The sequence below is a fragment of the Coturnix japonica genome, chromosome 3, assembly GCF_001577835.2.
Source record: "Coturnix japonica isolate 7356 chromosome 3, Coturnix japonica 2.1, whole genome shotgun sequence".
Lineage (NCBI taxonomy): Eukaryota > Metazoa > Chordata > Aves > Galliformes > Phasianidae > Coturnix > Coturnix japonica.
The window spans coordinates 24612459-24638896 of NC_029518.1; the positions used below are offsets into that span (position 1 = coordinate 24612459).

The 26438-nt window shown below is 36.5% G+C and overlaps 1 protein-coding gene across 2 annotated transcripts in view; it reads right to left on the reverse strand.

Annotated features, from left to right (window-relative positions):
- The window catches only part of BABAM2 (BRISC and BRCA1 A complex member 2), a 151187-nt gene that overhangs the window by 122976 nt on the left and 1773 nt on the right, over positions 1 to 26438 (reverse strand). For both annotated transcript variants that reach the window (XM_015857415.2, XM_015857417.2), the window contains exons 2-4: positions 25053 to 25210; positions 11002 to 11078; positions 1457 to 1551 (exon numbers count right to left, since the gene is read on the reverse strand). In XM_015857415.2, coding sequence (XP_015712901.1) covers positions 1457 to 1551; positions 11002 to 11078; positions 25053 to 25180 — 300 coding nt within the window. In that variant the 5' untranslated portion in view covers positions 25181 to 25210. The remainder of the gene's footprint in view (positions 1 to 1456; positions 1552 to 11001; positions 11079 to 25052; positions 25211 to 26438) is intronic.

Here is a 26438-nt window from a genome sequence, read left to right on the forward strand (position 1 = left end):
CTCCCTCCAAACAATACTTCTGTAAGATGCCCTAAATTCTCTTTGAGCATTTAATATCTCATATGTTCTTTGTTATTCATTTCAGTTTTTCCATCACATTAAAAAAATGCTCCTCCTCCATTAACAACTGCAGAAACTGCAGCTACTATGAATACTTCTCAAGACACTACAGTATTGTAAAACGGTAAAACAGAAAAAGGGAAAAATAAGAGAACTAGTAAATTAAAGATTGTGAAAACAATTCCAGAATTGGCATACAAAGTAAATGCTCTCCTAAAAGAAGCCTAACAGAAAAGCTATTCAACAGCGTCAGGGTTCCTTCCCATAAGAGTTTCACAGGAAAATGACCAGGAGAAGCAATGAAATAAGACATTTACCTTACAAAATTTCAGCAAGCTATGCTAAAAAATTTGGGTCAAATTTCCAGTAAAAGATGAAAATTTGAAGATAAAAAGAGAAATGAAATGACAGCTTTACTGTAATTCCTGCTCAGTGACCCACACAGATGGCTCCACAGCCGTGCTTTTCTGATGGAACCACTAACTTTCCACCATAACAGGAGGCACTGGACATTTACAGGGAAAAACCTCTGTTGACAAACAATACTGTTGAGCCAGAACACAAGGCTGCAGGTCTGAAAAAGCAGCAGAATGGTGCCTAGAGAGGCAGAGAGTAAGGCGAAAAACACCCTGGGAACCAAAAATACCACAACATGCATTTAGTAACTACTAGTAATCTCTGAGGAGAAGTATTTTAGATGCGTAATCAATGCTAGCTTCCTCAAATGAAGATTTACCAGTTTAGGCTTTTTTTGAATACTGCACAGTACATTTGGTTTCATATTTTGGTGCTTTTTCTTCTGTAGTATCAAAACTATAGAAATGCGTTCTAATTGAGTTGATTTTTGACACACCCAGCTTTTCCAAGTGCTTTGCTTTTTCTCTGTGGCAGCCCTACCTATTCTATGTGTGAAGATAAGCTCTTTCTTTGATACTGTGGTTCCAACAATACATAACCCGGTTTTACCTTACCTGATAGGAAAAAGAAGAACTGACAACACTACACATTATGCTACTTTTTCTGCAACAAAATGCTTTTAAAAGATACAATTATGTTCAACCCCTCTTGCTGAAAGAGATTGTTTAAGATGGTCAGATATTAAATATATATCTTTTTAAAGAAACCTTGAATACTTACTTCAAATAACTACAGGTAACTATTCCAAGTTATTGCAAATAACTACTGAACTATTCATCTCATCTTGATTAAAATATTTAAAAAAATAAAATAACATTTACGGATTCAACTTTAAACCACATTAGAAGACAACTTCTTTATACTCTTATGACAATGAGATAAAAAGACTTTTTCCTTTGTTCTGCATTGTTAGCAAATTCTATTCTAAAAAAGCCAAATCTCTTTGTATGGTATGGGGTTCTCAAACTGAATTACTTACATGCAAGGCAGAAGGATCTGGCAAAAATTCAGCATCCTCTCCAAAGATAAAATCTGGTGGCAGGTCAGGATAGTGAGCATTGAATATTATATCCCCTGAAAAGCAGAAAATGAAAACATGTTTTACATCTTTATGTGTGTGTACTTAAAAATAAGATACTGTACATAGGATACACATTACATAAAATTTGATAGCTATATTAAATATATTTTATGCACGTATCCTTGTGATTTTGATAAAAATTTACATGCAAGACAAGCATCAGCTGCTTTAGGGAATTAAATTCCTGAAGCACTGCTGCTTCTTCTCCGCAAGCAGTGAAACATGGAATATATTATTGCTTAATATCTCAAACTGTAATTCAAAGAGTACTGATGGTAGCCTAAGAACACAGTGTTAGAAAAGTTTTTTAGAAGTATAACATTTAGATTGCTGTGTTTGCGCATTAAGTGAAGTTTAGAGGCAAACTATCAAGATTATTATTTTGAAAATACTGGAGCCTTTAAAGCACAGCAGTGCTTATTCCTTCTTTCCTTTCCATCCCCAATTCTTAGGAAGAAGAATAAGCAGGCCAATAGAGATCACTAAGATTATCCAAACTCTTGCCAAGAAAAACATATTTTGCATTTAAACTAGACAGACTAAAATTAAATAAATATCTAAAACATCATCACAGCTTAGTGCTGAGATCCCATCTTGCTGGTGTCACAAAATATACAACTAATTACGTGACAATTAAAAAAGAAAGTAGGTTGTATTATGTCACTACTAAGCACGCTTCAGAGTTTCAGTAGGTCAAGAGGAAGTGAAGTCATTTGCATGTGAGCTTTTGAAAAAACCCGACAACCCATGAAAAGCTGCATCTAGCATTACTTCTGTACCTCTGAATCACTCTTTCCTGTTGAAGACGACATGAAAGAAAAAGGCCAAGCTTTTGCATAAAGAAGATTTGTGAGGTATCACAACGAGCAGGCAGTGAAAGAAAGTCAATACCCCCTATGTGGTAACTTCTTCAAAACCTACACAGCAAGGTAAAAACAGTGTGGTACGTCTAACAAACAATTCTGTTCATAGAAAGTAAAACCATTGTTCTGTTTTGATTTTCAACAATTATTCAGACAGAACTGGGGAAAAGCACTGGATTAACAAGGCTTACAGACATATTACCTGATAAACAATATTACCACCTCAAGACTCTCAATGTGACGGCTTTAACTGCTAATTTTCAGTAAATATACCCTGGCTTTTGCTGGAAGCAAGGATACTATAGAGGTCAATCTGTGGAGAGCGAGGGCTCATGACCAAGAAGCCAGCAGCCAATCCTGTCTAGGTATGATTTACAGCATTACTCCAAAATACCATGAAATCACTGATCATGAGACACAGTAGAGTGTGGTGTGTGTTTCTCCTGTATGCACTCCTACATTCACAAACATCAGAATCACACATAGGTACAAGACGCAGGAAAGATAAGAGGTTCCCCAGTTAATATACAAAATATAATTAACATAAAAGAATTATCTCATTTAAGAACAAAATATGCACTAATTCTAGAGGAAACTACATAACATAGCAACAGGAAATACATTTGTATGAAGAGAAAATAATTGCTAGACTGCCTAAACTGTAAGACAACAATGTATAATTCCAAAAAATTACTGTGACTGGACTGGATTTTTGTATGCCACCTTAAGTCAACCCTTCGTATTTCCTGTAATTGAAAAAAACACTGCATAGCTCCTTACAATCAATCTCCACATACAGAACAGACAATCCTTGAGGCCATGTGTTGAATGAGACAGAATCTTAACACTTCTCAATGTTCACAGACTAAGAGCTGTGTTGCAAATAATTCAGAACTCATCACAAAGAAAAAACTTGTCCTTTTACTTATCCCGGTGCTACTCTGAAGGAAAGGAGTGCATCTCTGCTTTTGTCTTGACATTCTTACATGATGCTAAGTAACTCATTTAACACATTCTTTCCACCTCAACTTGCTAGTTGTTTGGTTTTTCATTCTCAGAATGTGTTATTTTAAACTGAGTACACAAAGCTGCAATTCAGCTTGCTAAGAGCTGCAGTCCAACTACCTAAATATTACAGAAAGTTTAGGATAAAAAAATAACCAAATTAACTGCATATTTTTATGTAATGTCTCCATATTTGATTAGAGAAAAATTATTCAAGAACTCTACAGCATGAGTGCTCAGAGAAGTGACTGAACATATATTGCAATCACAATGTCCAACTCAACAGCAAATCTGCTTTACATAATCATTAACACTTGCCTGCATAGTGAGCTCACAATATGTAAAGTGTTCAATATTTTGATTCACTATCTCCCAGCTGGCCTAATAAAAACATACACTTTAAAACTACTACTTCCATGTAGTAATCATGGCTTACCATCTTCTAATATAATTGTATTGGTGAAAAACAAACAAAATAATGATTAAATGAAATAAATCCCCCTTTCTTACAGCCCCAACTTCTGCGTGAACTTCCTCATAAGTTTCAATTTTATTTGCCACTGATTGACAAAATGTGTGATGCTCCACAACATTAGTGACCATAAGCACTCCAGTTCATGAACAATGTAGGCAAAACTTGTCTGAGTATGAAGGTTATCTCATTTTTATAGATGCACCAGGCAAAGATAACTACAATTACATTTTCTTTCCAATTAAATAGTACTACAGGACTTAAAATTAATTCAATGTAGTTAAAGCCATGAAGCCAAAGATAAATTACAAGAAAAATGGTATTTTATACATTCTTTTGCTTCTCACTATCCAAAAATACCACTTGTTCTTCATTTTTTCTCCCTAGGCAAGTACCATTCAATTTTGAAGAATTTCACTTAGCATATTAGCTTTTCCTTTGAAATCCTGCACTTAACAGATGAAAAGATGGAAGTATTAATACTTAAATCTATCATTTCTTTTTTTATACATACACACACTGTTCTTCTCTTATCTATTCAGCCAAAATGCATAGTAAATCTAAAAAAGGGGTTAGAAATGAAGAGATTTTTAGATGCTTATATAGTTGTGCTCCACTTGCCTTACATACAGTTCTCTTCCAATAACTTCATCTTTTGTGTCCCTTTTTTCCCCCCTAACTGTACTGTAAATTTAGTAGCTCTGAAAGGTGTATGGAGTGCCACAGAATTAACATCCCTATTCACTTCAAGACAACAAAAGTCAGAGTAACATACCAGTTACTGATGCTTTTAAAATTAATTTCTGAATTTACATGCAAATCAAGTTACTAAATTGAAGAAAAGAACCAAAATCAGTATTAAAAACTCAACAACATCTCCTCAAAATATTTGATCATGTGAAAACAAACAAAACTTCTTTCTCTGTACCTCTGACACTCTAGAAAAAAACTGTAGCTACTCCACACATGCTAAGTTGCAAAGGAGCCATCCACAAGCATGATTCAAGTGTTTAACGCCATCTGAGGTTTGGGGCATCTAAGACACGACAGATATGACAATATTTTTCAGAGAGATCCGTGCCCTTTGGGGCAGCAGCTGAAAAGGCCAAGCAAGATAGCCTAGGGCACCTCAAACAGCATTAGACACCTCTTGTTAGGCAACTAAATCACATCCTACTTGTTCAATAAAAACATTGCGAGATACAGGAAGGATTTACAGGATAGATATTTGGTTCTTGAGGTAGTGGGAGTCAGCAAAGGGTTGCTGGTCCTGTTTATTTCTTTAACTTCAGTTAATAAATATTGCTGTAAGACAGGAGGAAAGAAAACAAAAACACAAGAGGTGCAGGCCAACATACAGAAAAAGAAATGCTGCTGTGCCATAAAGACATGAGCACGGGCAAAACTGTCGATATGATATAAAGGAACAGTATCCCAGGCTGAACAAGAAGACAGCAGAACAATCTTAGCTATTTGCATTAGTGTAGCTGGGCAACCACCTTCCCCAAAACATTACTACAAGAAATGAAGAGGACAAAAGAGAACAACAAAAATACACACAGAGATTAAATACTAGTAGAAATTTAAGAAATTAAACACTGGAGAAATCGTAAGAAACAGAGATACCTAGAAGCTGAAAAGAAGGAAAAGTGGAAGTGAAGGACAAGTACACTGAAAAAAACCACTGCAGAAATCACCAATAACTGGATCCCAATAAGGAGGAGAAAGAAGAAAAGTACGAAGGCACTGTAATAACACAAATATGAGGGATAAGCCCAAGCCTTGAAAACCTCTGTAAGTGCACATTTATACATATATATTTGTACGGTCACTTTTCTCGATGATAAATACACTATTCAAGGATTTCACCTGCAAAAAAAAATTGTTAATTACATGCTTAGTGGAAGCCCAATACATAAGGGAAAGTGTCAATAATAATAAATAAAAAGCTAGACCTGAAAGTGATTGCTTAAAAGGAGAAAGCATTTAAAGCTTGGTATTCCAAGAGAAAATAAATACGAAAAATATAAAAACAGATTGCATTATCTATCCATGTTTCCTATTAGTAACATTAGCAGATTACCAAAAGAATAATATTCATTATTCCTGTCAAACATATTGCCAGTAATATTCTTCGGGAGGTACTTCAGATGACCCAACAAAAAGACACTTACTACGGAAATAATGATATCACCGAAGCATAATCTGAATTACAGGAACCAAAAAGTTTTTCCTGTAAAGGCTCCAGCTAAACCACAACCTGTGTAAAATGAGCTGATGCTGCACGGAAGACTGGCACAATCACTGCAGCAACCTGGTTATGCAAATCATAAATCTTAAAATTAACTGTAAGATAATTTTTACAATTTTTATTACTGGCACAATAAACAATACTTAGCAAATAAATTAGCAAAGCAATGAGAAGGTCAGGTACTTCTCTCCACTTTTTATTTCCTTTGCTTCTTATTACTTCCTTAAAGTAGAGAGTCACCGGAAGAGTAGATAAACTTCCTGAAATACTTCTATCTAAGGAAGAAGACCAGATAAAATTCTATACAGCGTATTACGAGGGATATTTTGGACTAGCTAGTAAAGCAACAGAATGGTGACTTTGCAATCTAAGGCACATAACTAAAATGAATAAGAAATGGAGAAAAAGAAATCAGACGTGGGGAAAAAAAAAACACCACACAAAAAATCAAGAAAAGCTAAACTTCAAATGACACAAAAGAAATGTAGTTCAGGATGAAGGAAACCAAACAAAGTGGTAGCAGCAAAACCCAGAGCTGCAATCCACTCATATAAAAACAGTGAAAATCAGATGAAAGATGAAAATACTATAGTTCAAGAGGCCACAGAGAACAGTAGCATCACAAGGGCAACATATTGTTTAATCACCGTTAAATTCCAGATGACAGCACTCAAGGACAGAAAGAGAGAAGGAGGAATCAGTGCCTGAAAAAGAAATTATGAAGTGCATAGGAGGAGGGGGTGGGGGAAAACAGAGGAAGCTTGAATGCAAAATTAAAACCAAGACCAAGAGATTACAGGGTTCCTTGGAACAAAATCACAATGACCAAGCAAGTGATTCTTAATAATGCATTTTAATTAAGAATATTACTAAGTAAAGATCATTAGAGCTTGTAAGTTTGCTTGAGAATCTCTGCGATGACATCTGCCTTTATTTTTTAGTACTGGAAGATCAGTTCATCTGCAAGAATTTCAAAACACTCCACCTCAAAACATGTAAATATTCCTCTTAATTCATCAGATGCTATTGTTCAGTTAGCAATAAAGGATATGCCTGCATACTATTCGGAGTACATTTTGGAATACACATTCAATTTCTTATTAGGCCTTGTATTCATTATAGAGCATCACGGGTACTTTGCCCTCTTGGAAATAAAAACCCTATTAAGAACTCTGGAAAAAAATCAAATATAAAAGAAAAGCAGTGCTACTGTCTTAAGTTCATTGAATCCTGGGTAACTTCATAAAATAATTAATTTCTGTTTCTGTCTGTTTCCAATTTTAATAGACAATCTAGCAAGAATAAACTCAGTTTTCCAACCACCCTGGCCATGAAAACAGAACTTGTTGTGACCCTTACAGAAGAAAATGAAGTAAAAATGTTTCTCTGAAAGTATAATTTGAAAACTTCGGAAGTGTGATGGAAGACTAATTTAACAACCTAATTTATCTCCATCACTGCCACATTTTCCCCAGCAAATAATTGTGGATATCCCCAAGCTCTTATTCCTGTCTGGAGTTTAGTAGCTGCTCTGTATAACATTCCAGCAGCTCAGGATAAATGTGGAAGAAAGGTGAAAGTGACATCTTTAGAAAAAAAATGATTTATTAGCTAACAGTTGCCCTATGCAGACTCAATGATCCTCATGGGTCCATTCCAACTCAGGATACTCCAGGATTCTATGAATCTCAAGAAAATGTATTATAATTACCAGCAAACCATTCTTAAGTCACATGACATTCGATGTTAACAAAGTTTAAAAAAAAGAAAAAGAAAAAGAAAAAGAAAGAAAAAGAAAAAAAAAAGAGAAAAGCTGTTATACACAACAACAACAAAAAAACTATATATATATATATATATATATATATTTTTTACACTACAGGCATAAAACAGCCACTGCATTGTCTGAATGTATATTTTCTGGTCTTTTAGGAAACAGGACTGTGACTATGCAATTATACTTCCCTAAAGTAGCCAACCAACAGTTTTCAACACACTGGGATTAATACTTGGGTATTTGTACAGTGGCAGCGGTTATGATTGATGATATGCAAAGAACTGATCTGTTGCAAAGAGGATGTAAGGCAAACCACAGAGGAACGACACACTTCAGTCTTTATTTGGCACCACATAATAAAGACCATATACTGTAGCTTCTGAATATTTTCGGTCAATCTTTTTATTCTAGCAGATTTCACAATTTTCCTTTACAGAAATATTCTGCCCTTAAAAGATAACATATCTCACAAAAGCCTACAACAGAGTATCTACAAATCTTTGGTAGCACACCATGGCAGTCTTCCTCTGCTGTCACTACTGATCTAAACTCAGAATTACTAAAGCTTTCTTGAGTCTGCTGGCATCACTATTTATTCCACGTGCTATGGGACTGAATGGTGTCCTGCATTTTCAAACATGTAAAGCTGAAACAAGGAGAATGATTATATCTTGAATTCACTGTTTGTTAAAACCACTTATTACACTCTGTTTGTCATGATGTTAAAATATGAAGCACGGTCAAATTGTGCTATTTGGTTTCAGGTAAGGTGGAACACTATGATGCTATAGCATTACGGTTTTCCTTAATTGCTTACACAATATTCAGAATATAAGAACTGGGGGAAAAAGTTGATTTTAAAATACTGATACTTAATGCATAGTCCACAATCATACTGCTATGTATCGTAACTGCACTCCTTTACTATATCGGTATACTCAGTACATCCATGTCCTTACACATGTGCATTTTTATCTACTAATTTTCTATTATGAATCAAGATCAATTTCAGCCTCTGCTTAACAACAACTAAAAACCTAATGCTGACAGAATATAATAGCAGGGCCTTGTATGGTGATACATGAGAAAATTATTATAGTACTATAGAAAACATGAGAGCATTTTCTTCTTGTCATCCAATGAAGCTTCTTTAGTGGATCTTGACTGCAGTCCTGAAACAAGTCTCAAGTAAAATCTACTACACCTTATGATACACAAGATTCAGCAGATTGAGTCTGCAATTCAAATCTAATATTTTTCTTTTGTCTAAGTATAGACAAAAAGTCCACTTGCTAGAATCATATCTTCCAATAATATGGCCATTCTGTGGTGAAATATTCCCCCTTTTTCACTTTTAAAATAGCAGCTAGGTTGGGCTTAATATGCCATTTTTATCTCAAGGAAAAGATTTAGTAAATCTCTCGAGCCATGACTGTATTTTTAGAATAAAACAAATATTCATGGTAGACTGACTTAGGAGTTTAGCTCTACTTTCCCAAAAAGACACAGCATAACTTACCAGCTTTTGAGAAACACAACTTTTTTCTTTATTTTATAAGCACCAAATGGAAGTTTTAAAGAACTTCTAACAACAAGAAATTTAACTACATTGTCTTCCATTCAAAAAGAAGCAGGTTTTCCAGCACACTATGCTACAAGAAGAAAAACTACTACAGAAGGAATTCAACAACATTCTTAATATATAAAACGTCTTGGAGAGCTCTAACACATGTATGATAGTAGTCTAAAAGCAGTGTTTTAAATGTTTAACATTTCTGTTACCCCCACCCCAGGTTTTTACAGAATTAAGAGTACATCAGGTTGGAAGGCACCACTGGAGACTGTCTAGTCCTATCTCCTCTACTCAGAGATAGATCCACTACAGTATGTTTCCAAGGTCTAGTTGGGTTGAGAGTATTCCCAGGGATGGAGATGCATATACTACACAAGCTCCCAGCTAAAGTTCTATTCTTAACCACAGTCATGAATAGCTTTTTCCTAACATTCAGATAGAAATTCCTTTATTTCAATTTGTGATCATTTCCTCTGATACCTTCAGTGGCCACCACTGAGGAAAGTGTGGTTCCCCCCTTCCCTATTTCTTCTTCACCTCTTCCAATCAGGTATTTATAAACATTACACAGAATCGTGTTTATAATACCTAGCCAGAACCTTCCCTTCTTGAGACAACACAGCTCCAGCTCTTTTGCCCTCTCCTTGCACAATGGATACCACAGTCCCTCAGACATCCTCACCATCTTTTACTGGACCCTCTCCAATTTGCACACATCTCTCCAGTACTACGGAGACCAAAACCAGACACAGTGCTTGCAGAGTGGCTTCACCAGTGCTGCCTTAAAGTCGTCAAGCATTAAATTTTACTTTATTTGAAATTCGTTCTCTTCTCTTATATATTAGTTGTTAGACATGAAATGCAGCACAATTTCATGACTTTTCTTACACAAATAATCAGCAACTCAGGTGTTCAGAAAACAATTTCCTACTTTCTAAAACAAAAAATAACATGGAAAATAAAAAAGAACATCATGAAAATTTTAAGCTAATACTTTGAACTAAAACACAAATGAATTAGAAAGTGTGCAAAGGAGCAGCACATGCATCCTCCAAGAGGATGACAGATATAAACAAAACACTAATCAGAAAAGCCAAAGTGACACCCCTCTAATCTGGTAAACTGTAGCAGTTACAGTTTAGAGATCATAGCCGGTTACTAAATTTACTAAGTTGGATCTTACTCTTCTTGAAAAACAGCATAAAGCATATACAAGTGAGACTAAAATCATGAGACTGTCTTGGCAATAATGTCTCATTGTAAGAATTAGGGAGGAACTTGTGAACTGTGGCTTTTAGGATTCCTGTTTTCAAATCTGTCACTCTATTAGGGAAGGCTTTAAACTGATCTCAGAAACACTTGATTTGTTTTTAATGCTTCAGCTCTAAGAAAATCCAGATATTTTGAAATTTATAAAATTAGAGACACTTAAAAACTTAATGCGATAGAGAAGACACTGCTGAAAAAAATGTCAAGATGCAATAACAATAGTTTTAACTTACATTTGAGTGTTTCTCCAGCATAAGGAATGTGCAGCTTAAACCGATCACAGCTAGGTCCAGGTGTCAAGGACGTACAGCTAAAAATGAAGATAAGAGAAGAATGTTCTAAGCTGTTACAGATGGCAGCAGATGCTAACATCACTCTCCAAATGACTGACACAGTAATGATTTTCTGAATACTAGAAATATTCATCCTTACAATCTGGGGAAAAAGGAAAATGTAGGAAGGATGTGGAAGGCCCATTCTCTCCATATCAGCAGTTCTCACCATTTTATAACTTCCAAGGATATGGAACATTGGGTCTCACAGCGATGAGAGGGCACTTTATGAATATAATAACAATTAAAAACTGTTTATAGTCTAGGTGAGACACAAACAACCATTTCATACCTCCTAAGTCACGTGCCAAAATCTTTGCATAACAAAGAACCAAAACACCTGGCTGCACCAGTAGAAACAGCATCATGAATCGCTTCACAGGAACGAATGGCCATGGTCCCCTCTGCAGCTCGCACAACTGCAGGCCTGTGGCCACAAGGTATCTCTCAAAAGCAAGAATGTTGTAAGCTGTTAGCAGCCCATTGCTCTCCAGATCTAGGCATCATGATTGCCCAGCAAATACCAGCGTGAATTATTCATAGCCATAGCACAAAAGCTACACGTGTTGCAAGCCACATGATCAAAGCTAAAGACTGGTAACTGGACTGAACAGAGAAAAGAAACATAATTAGTGATCCCATGCTGTAATACAAACCACTAACAATGAAAAGAAATGAAAGAAATGTTTACTGGGCCATAAACACAGTCAAAGCAAAAATAAGCAAGCAGGCCAGAAAGCACAACAGTTCTGATCTTACAATGCAACACAGTAATTCCTGCAGCTGCGCTTACTGTGGCAATGGCTTAAGGGTGAACAGAGTATTGTTCCCTCTCACCAATGCCGTGCTTTAGAGAGTCATGTCCACCAGACTCTACCCGTGCAGTATTTTCTCTCTTTACCCTTCCAAAGTCAGGAAAACATGTGCAGTGGCCTCAGAATGTTTCTGTTCAAGGAGCAACATTTACAGGTTAATCAAATTTGTCCTCACCTACACCTTCAACAAAGAGGCAGCCACAGAACTGCAGATCAATCAACTACACTTAAGTTTAAGTAAAAATATCAGGGAAAAGAAAATAATCAAAGTACTTGTGTGCACTCAGCATCTGACATGGTACAATTCACTGCCTATATTGATTTGGCAAAATACATGGTGTTATTTTAGCATCATCATAGAAAGTAGATAGCTGCCTTGGCAAATAAAAGTGAAGCAACAGTTGTTCTGTCTTCACTTTAGAAAGGTTTTGCAGCATCTTGTGAGAGCAATGTGCAAAACAATCTACAGAGCATAATTCAGATACAGCTACTAGGAGACCTGTGCAGAGCTGACTGGAAAGCGAGTTTCATAGAAGGTAGTACACATCCTGCTTCATAAATGCAGTGAGTGGATTTTCTCTTAATAGAATATTATTTAGCATTTCATTGAAAAACTTGTAGACAGAAAAGATATGTTTTTTATTAAACTTGCAAATGATGTCAATGTGAAATATAACAGTGTGCTGAATAACAGGACCAGAGCTGAAATATACTGACTTCACACTCCACACTACTGCTTTTTGAGTATGAAGTAGGGTTTAGCAACAACAGTAAAGCACCACTGCCCTCAGTGGGAACGACATCAGCTTCTGTCTGAGAAAATGCAAGACTGGAGATCCAGTGCAATACAAGTAAGAAAATACCACATTTTCAAAGATGGATTTTAGTAAAACAGTAAAGGAAGAGTTCTCACTGTTTGAGTATTTGAATGGCTGTGAATGGATTTAACAGCTACACCTACAGGATTATTATCTACTTTCAAGTCATTCCTAAGGCTCACAGCACATGAGGCTAGTTCTAGGAAGCATTAAGAAAAAAAAAAAAAAAAAAAAGCAACACAAAGGAAAAAAAAAACCATAACTTGCAATGTCTAAAATATATCTGTAACACCAGTTAATATTTAATGGAAGTTGCTGTCAAAGTATCACGGGTCACAATTTCAGGCACATTTTTCAAAATACCATCAAAATAATATTGTCATTAGGTTTTCAACAGACTCAAAAATTTCTGATCCTATAAATACCCTAGAATCCTTTCTTTTAGCACAATGGGCCATTTGGAAATACTTACGGAAAGTGCAATATTCTTTAACATTAAAATAAAAGCTTGATTTAATGGCAAGTGTCCCTAAAAGCAAAACTAAGTATTTTTCCCAAGATTATTATACTCCAGCAGAGATGTTTTAAACTTTACTGCTCTAGAATTGATGGAAAATGACAGTATTCACAGTCATTTTTTCTTTTTTTTTTTTTTTTTGGTTGTTGTTTCCAAATTACACTCTTTGGCTGGGCTGCACAAGAGACTTCAGAAACTACAACAGGCCAAGCAATCAAGTAAAAATCGTAAATACATCCATATGAAAAAGAAGAAGCAATTTCTTAATAGAAACAGTAAAAGAACAAAACTCCCACGGCAAATCAGAATTTTGGTACAAACAGCAGCCCACGTGTTACCATTTTTCTACAGAAAGTCAAAAATAACACCTTGATTATGGGCATCTTCTCTTACTTGAATTCTCTTAAAATAAGAATCTCACATGATTACCTGACCCAGAAGTGTGGCATTCACCCTTTCTGAAATGCAAGATTTTACATCTTTTGATCCTTTTATTTAGCATGGTCTACACACCAAAGTGAAGCTGAAGGAGAATGATGTGTGACAAGGACTTTTAAAGATTACTCTTCCCGTCATCACAGGCAACTGACAGGTAGAGTAATAATATCTGGTATTGAAAACTAATTGCAGAAGCTGACTTCATCTCATGATGAGCAGATGTGCTACCTATTCATGGAAAACATTACACTCATTTGCATAGCTTCATCTAAATACTCAGTGTTTTACAAAGGAAAGCTCTGAAGCACAGCGGTAATCAATATTCTGATGCTCAGAGTTGTAATATGAATGTCTTCTTCATAGTGTACTTTCAAAGCATGTAGAAAGGCAGTTCTAGTTGAGCTTCAAAGGTGTCCAGAGATGGGCAATGAAACTGGTGAGGGGTCTGGAGCACAAGTCTTATGAGGAGCAGCTGAGGGAGCTGGGATTGTTTAGTCTGGAGAAGACTCAGGGGAGACCTCATTGCACTCTACAACTTCCTGAAGGAAGGCTGTGATGAGGAGGGGCTTGGCCTCTTCTCCCAGGCAACAAACAGGACCTGAGGAAATAGCTGCAAGTTGTACCAGAGGAGATTTAGATTAGACGTAAGGAAAAATTTTTTCTCTCAGAGAGCGGTCAGGCACTGGAATGGCTGCCCAGGGAGGTGGTGGAGTCGCTGTCCGTGGCCGTGTTGAAGAGGTGTGGATGGATGAGGAGCTACGAGACACGGTTTCAGTAAGGCCCTCCTATCAGCAACTCTTCCACAACCATCATTTGAAAGCCTACCTGGGCCCTAGTAAAATCTTCTCCAAAGGTATGTTCTGTCTTACGTCACAGCTAATCAAAAGCTCAACTGTTTACACTTAAGGACTAAAGGTCGGGAGACAAGCAGTTTTTCTATTCAAAAAACTTAAAAGAAAAAATCTCTTTATATCCCAAAATATTATATTCCAGTCTGAAACTCACTTCATAAACAATTCCTAGAAATCTGCTGCTTAGAATCATGTAATTCCATAGCAATTCTCATGTTCAGAAACACCTGCAAAAGTACAAGAGCTCTACCAGAGAAATACCATTTCTTTATTGCTTTTGGTTCTAATAGTATTAAAGACATACAAACTAATACTCACGCTAATTGGATAACTACCAAACTTCCTGATACAAAGTTACGCAGAATGCTTAATGATTCAAGTCTTCTTCCTCTTCTCATACAGCTTTTATGCTTTTACTACCTGAAGACAAACCATCAACGAATTTCACTGTGCAACAGCAAATAAAAATTTTAAAAAGCAAGCCACTTGGAAGCTTGTTAATGTTGAGGCTGCCTAAATGGAATAGTCAGAGATGCAAAAATCTTTAATCTCAGTGATGCTTATGTTGCTACAGATGCCATCCTTGAAGATCAGAACTTTCTGGTTAACAAACAGCTCCTGTTGTTCATTGGGCTTTTGGTATAAGTGCTTCACAAGCATTATAGATACAACGATGACAAACATTGGTAAAAAAAAAACAACACACATGCTTAACATAACCTAGGAGGTTCTGAGCACTGGCTGTATTCCCAAATATTCCTGGCTCTAACATATCTACTATAAGTTTGTAATTGCTCCAGTATATGGCAAAGAAAGACAGTCTTAGGGAAAAAGGGGGCCAAGTGCCTTTCATGATACAAGAAATTAAATTAGAAAATTAGTTTGACATCAGTAATTATAAGACAAATACATTTCAGTCAAGGGGTTCAGAGGCCAAAGGTTTCATCAGCAATAGTCAAACTTAACTCGGAGACAAAAACGGGCAATCCTCACTCAATTGTTCCTAATAAGACTACAGTTTCTGGCTGCAGTATCAAGAATCAGCCACCTTCAGTGGGGAGCCAGAAGCGTGAACAGAAACACTAGCACTCTGATATATAAGCCAACTACAATCAATAGAAATGTTCTAAGCTCCAGAGACCCTGATAACATGTGAACTAACACGGGCTTCAGCAGAAGCAAAGGAATTCTGGAACATGGCCATATGTGCCCCCTGTGAATACAGATAAAGAGTTTTTTTTCATTTTTTTTTCCCCCAGAGGTAGCAAATACTGAAGTCCACCTAACGCTCTTAATATGGCATTAGCTAAGAAAAAAACCCTCAAAATTATAAAGAACAGCCTTTGTAGAAGCCTTTAGATTTTTTTTTTTCATCTTTGTAGAGGGGAATCTGCTCCAGTCTTCCTTGAAGACAATATTTCATCCCATTTAATTAAGAATTAATTGCAGAATTCACAACAGATGGATAAGCCATCTACAGAGCCATGAAGAATAATTAGAAGGGAGGAGGAGAGTGAAATAAAGGCCAGCAGCAGGTGACAGGCTTGGGTTTTTTTTGAAGGGCTAAAGAAACAGAAAACTGGTGAAAACCATCTTTTAGAAAGCTGACATGGACAGAGAAAAACCTGAAGTGTACTGCAACTCCCTGACACACACAGTGCACAAAGCTTTGCAGGATCCCAGTGTCCTGCAAGAAGAGCACAGAGCAGCTGCTGCTAAAAATTAACAGATTCATCAGGCAAAATTGGAAGTGAGAGAGATATTCTAATCCACCAGTGCTCATCTTCAGTTCCCCTTTTTTATACAGACACACTACACAATACGATACGGAGGGACTTCTGCTTAAAAGTGCACACCTCTGCTTTTGAGGAACACAAAAACCCAGTTACATTTAGAGTGATCGCTACTTCACTTAAAACATAAAATCAGCCAAATCTTAATTATTCCTGAAAGCTTTCTAGCAGTTAGACATACTGTTTTTATAAGACTCATCTGCACCCTATATTTTTTTGCTTCAATTTTAGTGTGGAACTAAACTGTGCACAAAGCCTACTCTTGGTATTGCAATATAAATTATGATGTTTATTTTAAATCTTGTTAATATGGGTGATGTGCTGTAACTGGAATGGTATTTCTATCCATGGTTATCGACTGGGAATCTCCTTTGTATACTCTGATTTTCACATATATATGTGCATTTATATACACAAACATACACATATTCATATTTTCTTGTATGAACAGAACCGTACTAATTAGAACTTCAAGAAAGCAGTAGGATACTAGGCAGAAAACATACCCTAGGAAAACAACCTTTTGCTTTCCCACTGTACCCACAGGCAGAAATATATTTCTTTACAACTAAGTTTCAGAGAAGGATTCATTTAAAACTAAATCAGATGCCAGCAACCTGCTTTCACTAGAAACAATACAGAAAAGTATCTAATGGCTATTATAATTAATAATATATATATATAGCAGCTATACTTTAAAAGTAAGCATAGATTTATTTAGTATGAGTAGGACTTTGCCAAAACAGATGTTGCATGTGGGGAAAGCTTTAAGCCTCCTTCTAAATGTTAAAACCTTTCACACCTGCCACAGTCTTGTGGTAGATACCCTGCAGTCTCCCCAAGTACAGCCACCTCTAACAAACATGCAATGCATCCTCTACAGGGAAGCCGTGGAGTAGGAAGGAGGATAAATAAGTGCACTTACATACACTTTGAAATCATCTCAGAGAATGTATGCATTAAATGAAGGTTTGCAGAAAACCCACTTGACTGTGACTCTTTCAGGGTGACATATTCCCCACTCATTTTGCTTAGGAAAGCTGTTTTAGAAGAGATTTTTTTCTATCCGTGGTATAGGTAGGAAAGTGCAACCCCAAAAATAATAACAACAATAATAATAATGATAACCAGCATCATGTGGAATGCATGTGCAAAGTAGGCTCTTGAGAGAAAAGTTCCAAAGAGCAAACTATCTGCGTACATAAAATCCCTACAGCTTAGGGTTGGAGCTCATTATTGTTGGGAGCCAATTATGGTACAAATTGAGAAAAATAATTAAAAAGCAACAAAGGAATGTTGCCAAGAAATCATTCCTTAGAAACATGCTTTAGAAACATCTTTTATAGCCAAACTGATGACTTTTGTAAGCAAGATCATTTATACTCTGGTAATTGCCTGTAATTCCCCTTAAAAGCTACACACAGAAGAATTAAACAGAAACAGAAAATAGAAAACTTAATGAAGGAGCCACTGAAAAACTAAGAGAATTGTGTAAATTGCAATAGGATAACACTTGCAATGCATATGACCGTGGCCTATACTTTGGTAATGAACATTTGAATTCACAAGCACAAGTTAAGGAAAGAAAAAGACATTATTGTACTTTAAAGGTACTACTCTACTGTACTGTTCTGTATGACCAGCTGAATCCCAAATTCTTGGAATTCACAAAGTTCTAAAGAAGAGTATGAAAGTACTGAAGATGCACCTTTTGGATTTACTTCATCTCTCTTCCCTCTTGTCAAATACAAACTCTTCTTTGGTATTCCCACAATTGCCAATTGATTATAATTTACTATCTAATCAGCTACAACCTAAAAATTTCTACTGCTTACTACCATAAATTCAAGCTCTGAAGAAAACAAAAAAAATAAAAATAAAAATACAAGGTACATTTTTACTGTTAGATTTCTCACAAAAATGATTCTTTGCCAAGTATGAAATTATCATCTACCACCTGGAGTTTCAGATCCTCTGAGTGTTCACAGAAAGTATATTCATTCAGCAAGTCTCAAAAGACAAGCTATTATAAACCCAAGTTATTTCGCATCACAAAACAGCTTAGTTACTGGAAACTGTAACGAACTGGCAACAAGGCTAAGACCATCTCCTATGTCTATATGTCCTTTCATGACTCAGCTAACCATTAACAGGAGGGTTCCGTGGTCCTTTATCCTTTCTTCACCCATTTTCTTCCAAAGTTTTCATCTAATTACATATCACTTTAGCTTTCTGGTCACAGATTTCTAACAGTTTAATTTGCTGATCTTATAAACACTGAGAAGAAAGAAATTTATGTTAATATAGCAATCAATAATTCAGTTCTTTGGATATGAAAGATTTCTTTTCCAACTTCATAACTCCATTACTTTTAGCAGCACAAACATGCAGCAGGGCAACTTCAAATTGCATATACAGAAGCTAGTATCAGTCGGTATTGTCATATTTTTCATATCATTCATATTATGGTAACTGGTTTAACGAGCTACCAAGGTATAGATAACCAAAACATAGATTTAAATAAATTGCTAAGGTACATCTTTCCAAACCCATTGGGCCTATATTTAGTGCTATAACTTGTCAAGCTCTCTTTAAACAAATTAGGAATAGCTGGCACTTGTATCAAGGAGTTCCTTCTCACTGTTACTGAAGCACAAAAGTGGTAGAAGCGACATTCAGTTTTCACACAGACAGAAGGAAGTCACTGAGTGCCCCAGCCTAACACCAGCAAATACATACTGCGCAGTATCTAAACTGAACAGCCCTTAGACAAAATACACAGTCTTTCAAACTAATCAAAGTACAATTAGGCACTACCTTTACAATCATGTCTATACTCAGAATGCTCAAAATTGACAAACGTTTTCTCTCCCCTGAACAACTGCATGCACTCTGTTTAAAATCAGTGTTTAAAATGTTAACGTCTTTGAAGATTATTTGCAAAACCACTAGGAAACGTGTGCATTAAACTGAAAATTAAACTAAGACATTTTCCTTTTGTTCTTTCAACATTCAGAAACAAACGCAGAAAAAAACAATCCTGGAGACAGTCAATCTTTTTGAACCAGTGCAGAAAAAAAATCACAGATCCCTTGCCTTGTACCTTCATAGCTTCAGCCTGTTCAGTTTTGCTTGAGAGTGACAACTACTAGTAATAAAATTCCCTGCAGTGAAAACATCAGAAATGAAACAACCTACTCTATGGAAAAGGTACCAGTTTACGTGTTAACCAATGTAACAAAAAAGGATGCAAAGATCACACCCTTCCCAGAAGGGCAAAATAGTTTGGGTTGGATGGGACCTTAAGGATCATCTTTCCAATGCCCCGTTGTGGATAGAGTCACTTTCCTCTAGATCAGGTTGCCCAAAACCCTATTCAACCTGGCCTTGAACACCTCCAGGGATGGGGTACCCTCACAACTTCTCTGGGCAGCCTGTTCCAGCACCTCAATATTCTCTGAATGAAGGATTTCCACCTAAAATCTAACATCTAACCTAAATCTCCTATTTTATTAGTTTAAAATCATACCCCCTCATATTTTATCACCACCGAACCATGTAAAAAGTGGTTCTCCTCCTGTTTGTAAGCTCCCCTCCAGTACTGGATGGCTGCAATGAGGACTCCCTGAACCTTCTCTTCTCCAAACTAAACAACCTTTCTCCATTAGAGAGGTGTTCCAGCCTTCTGATCACCTTTGTGGCTCTGGACCCGCTCCAACAGCTCCATGACTTTCTTGTGCAGGGGGCTCCAGGCCTGGACACAGTACTCCCAATGGGACCTCACAAGGGCAGAGTAGAAGGGACAACCACCCACCTTGCCTTGCTGGCCACCTCTGTTCTGGCGCAGCTCAGGATACAGTTGGCTTTCAAGGCTGCAAGCACACAATGCCAGCGCTTGTTGAGATCTTGACCAGTGCCCCCCAAGTCCTACAGGGCTGCTCTCAATACACTTGCTGCCCAGTCTGTATTTGAGCTTGGGATTGCCCCAAACCAGCAGCAGGACTTTGTTGAAACACAAATTGTTCTCACAGACCCGCTGCTCAAGCCTGTCAAACCACCGAATCCCTTCAAGTATGTTTTATTCACAACCAAGTTTCTACTGTGAACACTGTTTCATAATAATTGCATTCAAGAATCATGTGGGGAAAAAAAAAACACAGCAAAACCAACCTACAGAAATACACGGAAATGATGGAATAAAAATATTCTTCCTTTAATGGAAGTACAATCTTTTGTTTAGATCCATCAAAGGCAAAAGATAAAGTGAAAAACTTAATTGCTACAGTATTTCACAGTAAAAATAGCATCTCACAAAATACTCACATAAAATGCATATTTACTTTGAAAAGGGAAATGCCCAAAAGAAAAGGAAATGCCAAAATATATTGCAGTTTACTTGATAACAGAAAAATTAAATAATCACTATTCACTAGGAAATTACAAATGCCTTATTGCAGCCTCATAGTGAACCTGCAAGTTGAAATTCACTCCAAGGAGTACTACATCCTTTCGATCACTCCTCATACAGTTTCAGATGCAAGGAACAAACTACCAACACAGTTTACTACGAGCCAGTTATGTAAAAAATTCACAATTAATTTAACCATAAATATGGAAAAATTAAGTATAACCAAACAAGTATGAAAATAACTTTGTTACAAGTGCATATCTACACAAATAGACTCGTAGTACCTAGAACTTTTAGATATTATATTAATTTTAAAGCTCCAACTGGTGCAACACAAAGTTATTTAAAAAGTAAAGTCCTGAATAGGAATAAACTTGCAACTTAATTTGAGGCTCTATCATGGACATCCCCATGAACAGCTGTATGGAAAAATGTTCTCAAAGGCTACGACCAACACACGTCTCACACCATTCTAAGAAGCCATAGGAAAAGCAGTTGACTCTTAAATAACTGGATTCCACACACACAATAATTACACAGCCTTTATATAGGAAAATTTCTTCTGTTTCTAAATTACTTAATAATCACTTTTCCCTATTCAACATATTTCCCATGGTTAATGCATGCATGTATAAACACAAAGAAAAATGTCTTAGCCATAATTTAAGTTGGTTATGAGGAGATTTTAATATCTAATTAAGATGGGTCATTATTTCAAAGAGACACCATTGTAGATTAACTGATGCAGTCTATGGCATTGACTCAATTGGCAGCATTATTTTCTTTGAGTCTAGAACAAGGTAATATCCTATGCAAGAGTTAAATGCTTTGATCCATTCTGACATCCCCAGGAATATCTTTTATTGATGCAACAGAGATGCCTGCCAGGGTTTCCTTATCATCAGAATCAATGCTGCTAAAGGTGCTGGATTTCAGACATGATCTAACACTATGCTTCTATTTTAGTTAACCAGGGAGATCCTTTAGCAAGATGCTAATATTCTGTAGACTTCATAAAATTCTACTTTGGCTAACTGTGCACCACCTAAGTTCTCATTACTGTTTCGACTGAAAAATCCTTTCTGTCCTATTAATCATCCTGCTGAGCACAGTTAAACAGTTCTCACAACTCCTCACTCACTCCGCATCAGCAGCGGCCGTATAATTCCTATGAAAAGATCTTGATCCTGAAGGCCCTACTCATAGATGTAAATGTATGTGTCTGATGAGACTAGTGCCGTCTATTAAGTTTGTAAAACACACAGACATGGAACCGTAACGTGTTATTATAAAACATTTACATACTCAATGACTGCAAAACAATAGGATTTCCTTACTGTGATCTATTTCTCTCCCACACTTGCAAGTAAAGCAAATTAACATATCATGCTTCATACTTTTAAACTAACATCAGCTCTTTAATACAGTTTATAACAAAATTCGGTCATCTCAGCAATAAGTTAGAGCAAGTGCAAAATAAGCTCTTCACTAAAAACACCTGGCATCTAGACTGATTTTTCAAACAGTTAAAGAACTGCATAGTACTTGACATATACACACCAAAATTAAGTGACATAACAGGACATAAACCTGGTACTCGATCTTGCACTGTTTAAAGAAAAGTGCAATTCCTTCCACTTTCAAGCCGAAAATTAAGAAACCAAAGTTATAAATAGGCAAGGTGTTGGAGATGCTACTATATCCAACATGTTTCTATTATTTCCTGTGATCTGCAGATCCAGTTTCTGAAACCCATGAATTAAGAACATATGCATCTTGTGTCTGTATATTTTGTTATATAACATAAAGCACTGTTTTTTGGGGGGGAACCAGACTACTGCATTAACCACCATTTTTCTACCAGAGTAACAGTGTGGTATGAGACAGTGAAGCAGCCATGCAGTTCCTTGCCTTGATCCTCTTGCCAGCATCAGGGCACTCACAAGCTTCCAGAAGTCTTTGTCTTCTAAGTTAGTATCTATTGAAAAGATTACCTTACAGACTTGTAAATAACTAAGATGTTAATCTTAAAGGTTAAAAAATAAAAATTAAAAAAAAAAAATCAGTTTTTCACTCTTAAAAATCTTTCACACAACACAACATTTAATTCATAAAACATCTGTATGTTCTGTAAGAAATTCAAGCTAGCTTATGGTAAGACATATTTCAAGTTCCTTCCATATGTCAATAAACAAACTCATTCAATAGTTTCTGCTGATGTTTACAAATGGTCACATTCATTTGAAGTAAATAACTTTTTATTTGATTTCAGACACTTAATCTAGTACCTCTTCCTCAGCATACATTTCCGCTTTTTAAGTTTAAAGCCTGATACAGCACCACTGAAACTGAAGGGAGTTCTGCAATAAACATCCTGTACCTCATCCCTATTATTGTAACTTAGCTGCTCTACTCATTTTCCTTCTCTCTGTCCAGTATCTATGTCCTTATTTATTCACACAGTTATCACCTAGATCCAACCCTGACTTCTACTTCCTGAGCATTGCCATTTTTCTTTTTCTAAAAGCTTAAAGAAAGTAGAAGTATAGGAGGAGTTGAATAATAGCATGAACTCAGGATAGGAGAACAGAGTAGACCAATGCCTTCCAATCTATTTTTCAGATTCTCAGAGCCCTACAAACATTTCCTTGAGAGGTAACACCCAAAAGCAAACTTAAATGCAGTGGCCAAGAGAAATTCATGTTCTATACTCCACACTTGATGCAAATAATATAGAATTTGAATCACAAGGTTGGATGACAGGCACAGTTAGGAGTAAGCTTTCATTTTTTTAAGTTAAAGAATAAAATACTTGAAAAACATTCAAGATATATCAAAGTAAACTCACGATCACCTCAGTAAGACCACAGGCTGAAAACTTATAGACACTTACTAAAATACCTCTGAAAAGAGTCAGCTGGAAAAACATGGCTTTGAATTATTTTAATCCATTATTCTAAAGGCAAGCAGCATAAGCACCGTGTGCACTGAGCAGAACTCTTATCTACTTCCTGATAAGCTGACACCTTCATCACCAGACCATGCCTGTGTTTTGCCTTTTTTTTATCTTCAGAAAAAGCTAAGGTAAGACAGATACTACCTTAGCCTTCCTAGGAGACCAGTGCAAGAGAAAGCGTGGGCTACTATGAAGCAACAGCTGCAAGTAAGTAACTGCTCAGCCTGTCTCATTTAATCTGCAAGCATAAACACTAAGCCAAGCAACACAATGTTACAGCTTCTTAGACCTCCAAGAAAGTCACCACTGTCACAGAGGACGATTCTTTTCAAGCTAACCACAGAATTCAGACTTCTCATGAAAGTTTCATCTACAGGAAAAGTAGCTCCCAAACTGTCCCAGAAATCATAACAAAGCAGACTACAGAATCTCGTTAAACAATTTTGAGCAGAACTAAATGTTAAAGAATTTTAGGGGTAGTTCTCAAAACCTACTGGGTTACACTATCATGCAAAACAATACACAAACCAGCATAGTCAGCATCAAAGTGATGCAAAGTGATTTCAGCACCTTAAGCCAAAATAATTTCAGAGCCTCTACTCGAGTCTCAAAGATGTATCTGAGTCAGGAACATTGTTAGATGCCCATCTATGGAATAATAAAGCAATTTCTGATACCCTCTCATCTTCAGAATTCTTTATCAGCTACTTTGAGAGTTTGAGGTCTGGCAACACCCGAAGTCAACTCTACTTTTAGCATTTCACACCCCCCATGTATTATTCACAGAGGTTACACATCAGAGTTCCCTTTGAACATGTGGATCCCAAATTTTATCAGCAGCTGAAAACCACCACGCATCTTTCTAGAAATAAACAGAAATAGTAGCTTGGCCTATTTCAAACACTGCAGCCTACAGCCATTTGATGTACTAATCTTGAAGGAGGTTAGATAAAGAAAAAATGCATTTTCTTTCTTATTTAACATATTTGTTACTACAGTAAGTTCAGAGAAATTTATCTTCCAGTTTTGAATTTACAGAAAAGATTAAGTAAGCAAGCAATGAACGGCTGGAAAATGTCTTTACAACAATCTAACTGCTGAAAACCAGCACTACCAAGTGGTACCAATGAAAGTGTTTTAGCAAGACTGCTATCAGCAACAATATGACAAATTAAATCCAGTAAAGTACAAAATGTTAATAAGACAAAAAAACCCAATCCAGACTGTGTTTCAGTTCCAGATATATTGAAAATGCTTAAATACACACTGACATAACAAAAATCAGTCCCAAAAAGACGTCTGAGCTGTTATTGAGGGGGTGGGTATTCTTTCTGAACAAGGAACTCAAACACTTACCCTGATTTCAGGTCTGTAATTCGTAAACAATTAGTAGCATCCAGGCCCACTTTTCCATTTCTCACCACACTTGAAATGAATGGTGAAAGAGCTGGAGAAATTCTGTTCAAGGCAACTTCAGGAGACATTGTAGTGTTCCTCTTTCCTTTTGTCTTAAGCTGTACAGGAATAGTAAGGGAGAAAAACAATTTTAAAATACCCTACTTATTTGGCGTAAATTCACATCAAAGGAAAAACAAGCTTAGCACTGTAGTGATCAGAAATTGAAGTGTACGCAGTTAAATTTTTTCTCCTACCTCTGCAATGACCAAAGAAACCCATTTATTCAATTCAATCTCAATATAAAGAACCTTAAGTCCGAGGCTCCTATCCCTATGAGAAGGATAAATCAAAGGGAAGGTCCTTCTGACCATTCACAGCCTAGCTGACATCAACTGGACTTACTATATTGAACGAAATGGGACAACTGCTCTCTCCATATTTTCACTTGTAATTTGTAATACAACCACGAGTACAACCATCATCAGCATTACATTCTCGACACTTCACTAAGAGCTAGACAGAACATTTTGTGATTCCTTCAGACTTTCCCATCAGTGATACCGCCATGCTCTGAAAGGTGTTCACAGCCACAAAACAGATTGTGAAACTGTTATATACAAACTTCAAACACAGCTTTTTCAGAAGCACTTGCAATTGCGCAACCTTATGCTACATCAGTGAGGCCACTATAAGCACACTTGAAGAATCTGCTACTTTTTAGAGTAAATGCAGGAGCTGATCCTGTTGCAATTTTAAGTGGTCTCATGCTAAAAGCCCACACTGCAGGCAAAACCAGACTGTGGCAGAAGTGGCAAGCAACCAACCTAAATGCTAGCAATATATTTACTCATATCCTTGGTATATTTCTAGTTCCACCTGAAAATGAACTGAATTTTGGAGCTTTACAAAATAGGGCTACAAGTGACTGAGAGTAATATAAAAACGTCACAGCAAATGTAGGTAGAAGGTCCCATAAATTAACTCTGGCCATTACAGAATATTTTTTAGAAGTCCATCCATATGAAAAACATCCATCCACACCGTATTTGCTTCCTTACAATAATTATTAGACATGACTTCACAAACTCTTTATTATTCATCTACATTCACAAATAACAACGCACACGGACTGCTGTATTCGCAATATTCCTCTGTTTTTCCCAACATTCAGCTTACAAGCTTAGTTGGTAACTAATGGATCTTCTCCAAACTGATAATTCCTCCTAACTGGTTGCATCACTGATCATTTGAGCTGTGTGTTTTGATCTTACAAAAGCCATTCACATGGAAACAGTGTGAATGAGTCTTCAGGAGAACTTATCCTAGCTGCTTCGAGTAAAACAC